Here is a 6000-nt window from a genome sequence, read left to right on the forward strand (position 1 = left end):
TACCTGCCTTTGTCACAAACCCCTTCATACCATTGGTTCACTAAAATCTATCAATCTCAGATTTAAAATGAACAATTGATCTAGCATCAATTGCTATTTGTGGAAGAGAGTTCCAAACTGCTACCACCCTTTATGTGTAGCAGAGATTCCAAGGACGATATATCTTTCATAAGACATGGTGCCCAGAACTGCTCACATTACTCCAGGAGTGGACTAACTAGGGCTTTGTGTAACTTAAGCAGAACTCCTACCCACTTAGTCCTCTAGATATAGAAATTGGTATTCCATTAGCCTTTCTGATTATTTCTTTTACCTGTTCAGCACATTTTAATGATCTAAAGATGCACTGATGTACAGCCATTTGCGAGATGCCACCAAGGTCCCCAGCTGATCCTTGGAGGAAGCCAGAAGTGAAGAAGTTCAAGGCCACAGTGACTTTGACAGCTACTGATTGCCAGAGATACGAGCTCTTTGGCGATGAGGGCACAGATGTCACTGGCCAACTGCCTGGAGAGTCGCGGTCTCCTGATTCACCAGCAGCACTTGGAGGCGAGACTTTCTTCCTCAGAGGGGCGGAAGTCCTGACCGAGGCCAATTAAGGGCCTGGGCCATGCAAAATTGCAGAGTAGCTTCCAGGCCCGGTGGAGGTGCGCCCTCCCCTGACTTTTGAGCTGGTGGGCGGGGCCACTGCTTCAACGTGAAATTCTGCCCCATGTCTCAGTAATGACTACCATGCCATACCCTCCATGTTGAAGTCGTGTCTGTAATTCATTCAATTTGTTCCTTATACTCCATGCGCATAAGATGTAACCTGACTGGAGCAATGTTTTATATGTTATTAACAGTACAAAGAATATCAGTGATTGTTGCTTAAAGTCTAAACCTTCACATAGCTTTCATTTTTTTATTAGGAACATAGGTATAGGCCATTCAACCCTTCGAACAATTTCTGCCATTCAGCTAGGTCATGGCTGACCTTTGTCTTAACTTGATCTACCCACCGTGGTTCCGTAGCCCTTAATGCTCTCATGAGCAAAAACCATATCAATCACAGTTTTGACATTTTTAATGGACCCACAGCCTGAACAGATTTCCACTAGCCTTTGTGTGAAAAAGTGCTCCCTAACATCACCCCTGAATGGCCCAGCTCTAATTTTAAGGTTAGGGCCAACGTTGGCTCCAGTTTTTTCTCAGTGTGCGGGCGATTTGTTTAAGTTCATGGCCTCTGTAAACTGTTTTGCACAACTGTACAGGCACGCGATAATTTAAAGGGACCAACTTGTGCATGGCCTGCACAGGATAATTCGAGTTACTGTGCAGCCAGGCAGCTGCGCAGCTTAGAGGGAACATTGGCTTCAGCCCTTGTTCTGGACTGTCCCACCAAAGGAATTGGTTTTTCTCTCTACCCGATCAAATCTTTTATTAATCTTAAGCACATGAATTATATCACCCCTTTATTTTCTCTACTTAATGATACATCTTTATAACACCTAATTATGGCTTTCATAATCCATTGCCATCATTAAATTACACTGTAATTTAAGCAATCAGATCATAAGCCAATGCGTCTCTATCTGCATCATTTGGAATTTCCCTCTCATTTTCCACCAATGCCTTGTACGGAGGGGTGGAGGATGGAAAGGAGGTGAGTTAATGGTCTCGCCACTTCAGTCACTGACAATGATATTCAGTGTCATTTTCGGACAGACTAGAAAGAATTAAGGTATTCATGCTTTCCCTCTAAGTATTGAAATTGCTATGGAGCTGTACAGTCAGCAGATGATGGTGTGTACTCGAAGCACACTACACCTTGGCACTGGAATTATCATCAAGGTAATGTGGAAGTTATGCATATGAAAGATAGTGTTTTCTAAAGCTTCAGTCAAGAAGCTCAAAGCTGAAATCTCCCTCTCCAACATCCCTGTCAATAGAATATAATGGCTGAATTCGAGATGTTAACTGATCTTTTTGCCCTCCACCATTTCATAGAATCTTACAACACAGAGAGAGGCCTTTCGACTAATTATGCCAGTGCTGCTCATTTTCTGTGTATACACTAGGAGAATCCAAGCAATACTTGTGCACTGTCAAAGTCAAAGAAATGCAAGTCTGCCTAATATTTCAATGATCTAAGTTTTACTGGGAAGAACTGAACTGCATGACAAAAAATCGAAAACACACCTTACCCCACACCCAAACCTGCACTGCATAGGCCTGCATATACATATTTGGTGGTTTTATTCTGTCGTTTTTTTACATTTTTATCATTTTAAAGTGATTGATCATGAGGTTTTTAGTGCAAGTTTAAAAAGAAATCCAACTTAGGTCACTATGCAATTCCACATCCAGTGTATATGACATTAAGACATCTGCACTAATTGATACGCTTTCTTTTGTGTGACACAGATATTATTATAAACGGGAGATCCTGGAGAGAGTGGACGGCCGCAGGTTGGTCTATAAATTTGGAAAGAATGCTCGTGGTTGGAAGCACTATGACCAATAAAATGAACTCTTGGAGATCACCGTGGAAATGCGTTCCACCTCATTAAAGAGAAACCAATATGGTTGTTATTTAATGTATAGAAGTATCAAACGGTGACAAAACTGGACACTAATCCTTTCCATATGTCTATCAACTGCCACCCACCTTCTTGTTGCTCAGAAATAACCAAGAGCATCAAAATTCTAGCTATTGGAAATCCTGAAAGCCAATGTTGACAGGACATTGCTGGGCAGGTTGTGCAGACTGGCTTGTGCCAGTGATATAGGAAGAAGGAGTGGGCAAAGTATTTTCCCAAAAAAATTAAAGCAACAATTTGATCATCAGGTCAAAAGGCAAGCAAGTCTTGCTTTGTTTCATTTTGTTTTCTGTAAAATAACAACTTGTATTTATATACCACATTTATCATGGTCAAATGTCCCAAGGTGCTTCAAAGCAGCATACTCAAACAACATTTGAACCCAAGCCACATAAACAGATATTAGGATAGACGACCAAAAGCTTGGTCAAAGAGGTAGATTTTAAGGAGTGTCTTAAAGGAAGAGAGAGATGTAGAGAGAAGGAGAGGTTTCAGAGGGAATTCCAGAGCTCAGGGCCCGGTCAGCTGACAGCCATCAATGGTGGGGTAAAGGAATTTGAGATGCCCAAGAGGACAGAATTGGAGAAGTGACTGAGTAGAGACTAAGTAGAGACAGGATAATATTTCATGCCAATGACGGAATGCAATTCTTACTCTTGGCAGCTTCCCATCTCACGTATCTGCTGAGTATCCAACGCAGAAATGCATCAGCTGCTGTTGGGGCCATTTTCTCTGTTTTATCTTCTTAAAGGGCACGTAACTGCACATTGGTAACAGAAAGATCACCCTGGTAATTTCTGGCTAGAAATCCAACAGTTGAATTTTTATGTTCTGAGATGAGCAAACGGTGGAAGTTCATTATTGTGAAAGATTTTGATTCCAATCTCTTGTGACAAATGCAAATGGTTAATCATCTTTTGATTCTGATGATTCCTGATAAAAAAATAAATTTTCTGCAATGAAAGTGTTTTAAAATCATCTTTTATATATTTGTAAACTAATTTAAGTTGTATTATATTCTGTGTTGATTTTGGCTCTCAGTTGGCTGTGTATTCCTTGAACTATGTAAAGAGTAAGAATGATGTAATGATGGCATTTAAGCAGGAAGGAGTCTCTCAATCTCATGCTAAGGCCCCACAACTGTATGGGACAGGCTAGATGAACCATCTGGTCTTTTCTTGTCGGATGTTTTCGTATGTTTATATATTCACATAAACTCCCAATATTCTAAACGCCTCCGAGCCACTTTCATGGCATTGAATTTCAGTCTCTTTTCCGTTCACTTCCATTGTGTAGAATTCCAAAGGGCCAAACCCCTTCACATTAACTCAAGGTATTTAGAATTCCAATATTCCAAATTATTTCCCACTCACTCCTTTGTATAGAATATAGAATAATCAAGCTTTCTCAGTGGCCCAACTGGTTAAGGCAGTGAGTAGATGTGCCATCCAGATGTGCATTGGAAGTGAAAATATGTGAATTTCTGTGAAGAGAGGTCTGGGTTTGGCTATGGTGTCTCCCATAGTTGGATAGCTAGCTGAGACTTACTGGGCTGGAATATTTGCTGTGTCTTCACCAATTTTTCAATGTAACTGGGATGGATGTCAGCTGAAAATGGGCCGGGGACATGTTCCATGTCTGTACCCATTTATGGACATCCTTGATATCCTGTAGGGAGAATGCAGTGCTGTACAATACATCTGCAAATCAAAGAAATACTCCCTCTAACTCATTTACTATAACTTACACCACAGCAACGCTTGTTGGTCTCTGGCATCTGGCATTGCTATGACAACAGAAAGATGATTTTTGTTTTTTTCTGGCAAAAAGCCTGGCCAATCAATCATGAAGCTGTGATGGGTGGGGAGGGGGCAACAAAAATGTTTTACTATTTTACTGGTCACTTGGAGGCTGCTAGTCACAACTCACTGCCAATCTCTGCCAATCACTGCCTGCAGTCTGGCTAAGCTCCCTACAGCAGGCCAGGTCATATGTGCAAGATTTCAAAACACAAGATCAGCACAGGCGAAAATGCACGTCAAATCCACAAAGCCAAAAATCGAGGCCACTGTCTCGGGGTGACGTAAAGAATGGTCATTTTGGCGAGGTATCAAAAGATGGCTGTTGAACTGTAACCCAATGAGGGGCAAAAGACTTCAGCACAGGAGAAACAGCAATGGAGAATAAAGGAAGGGCATTCTTTTTAAAGACTTGCAATATTCAATTGTTACGGCCAGGTGAGGAAGGGTTACAAGGCTCCCCTCTTGTCCTTCCTCTTATTTGACCGCAACAGAATTGATTCTTTTTTAAATAGTGGCTGGACTTACCACTTCAGTGAGTGTTTTACCTTTTACCTTTGTTGAGATTGTAAAAGAACCAATCGGACAGGTATTCTTGAGTTTAAACAAGAAAGAAGTGAGTTTATTATTCTTAACAATCTAAACCCAATCTAAATAAAATAATAAAATACACAACACATTCACACATACAAATAGGTTACAGAGTACTGAGGGGTAGATTTGTGGTTGGATTAGAGTCCAGAACAAATAAAAATTAATACACAGTCTGTGGCGTTGGATGATTCCGTTGCCTTCCAGCTGAAGTTGTGTTCTTGAAGTCTTTGGCTGGTAAATGTGCAGTTAGTCGCTGGCCCACCTGGTTCTTGTAAGCAGAATTGTAGGTGGCTTTCTTCCCCTAGTGTCTTTGTCTTAGTTTCAGCAAGGGCGGCACAGTGGCGCAGTGGTTAGCACCGCAGCCTCACAGCTCCAGCGACCCAGGTTCAATTCTGGGTACTGCCTGTGTGGAGTTTGCAAGTTCTCCCTGTGTCTGCGTGGGTTTCCTCCGGGTGCTCCGGTTTCCTCCCACAGCCAAAAGACTTGCAGGTTGATAGGTTAATTGGCCATTATAAATTGCCCCTAGTATAGGTAGGTGGTAGGGAAATATAGGGACAGGTGGGGATGTGGTAGGAATATGGAATTCATGTCGGATTAGCATAAATGGGTAGTTGATGGTCGGCACTGACTCGGTGGGCCGAAGGGCCTGTTTCAGTGCTGTATCTCTAAACTAAACTAAACCAGCAGCTAGACTTCGCACAAAGTCTTCTAGCAAGAGAGAGATAGAGACAGAGACAGCTCCCGCCTTCTGCACAAAATGAGTCACTGGCTTGACTATCTTTGTCCAAGGGAAACTCCAATTTTCACAGCGATGGATATATGGTAACATGACTGCCTCAGTGTATTCTCTGGAAACTTCTAATGAAATTAGAAAAGGTTAGGAGTTTCCATGGCCTCAGGATGCCAATATTTATACTTGGAGAGGTTTGTTCTTTCAAAGTCATTGTGTCAGGATGGCCATGGATACTGTGCTAATGAAAGCAATCTTAGATCATTCAAACATTGGAGCAAGCCACTGTTTTGGG

The 6000-nt window shown here is 41.8% G+C and overlaps 1 protein-coding gene across 1 annotated transcript in view; it reads left to right on the top strand.

Annotated features, from left to right (window-relative positions):
- Nucleotides 1–3193, top strand: part of LOC137376893 (ETS homologous factor-like) — an 82753-nt gene extending 79560 nt beyond the window's left edge. The window contains exon 10 of the mRNA XM_068045851.1: nucleotides 2407–3193. Coding sequence (XP_067901952.1) covers nucleotides 2407–2506 — 100 coding nt within the window. The 3' untranslated portion in view covers nucleotides 2507–3193. The remainder of the gene's footprint in view (nucleotides 1–2406) is intronic.
- Nucleotides 3194–6000: the final 2807 nt, after the last annotated feature.

Source organism: Heterodontus francisci, chromosome 14 (genome assembly GCF_036365525.1).
Source record: "Heterodontus francisci isolate sHetFra1 chromosome 14, sHetFra1.hap1, whole genome shotgun sequence".
Classification (NCBI taxonomy): domain Eukaryota; kingdom Metazoa; phylum Chordata; class Chondrichthyes; order Heterodontiformes; family Heterodontidae; genus Heterodontus; species Heterodontus francisci.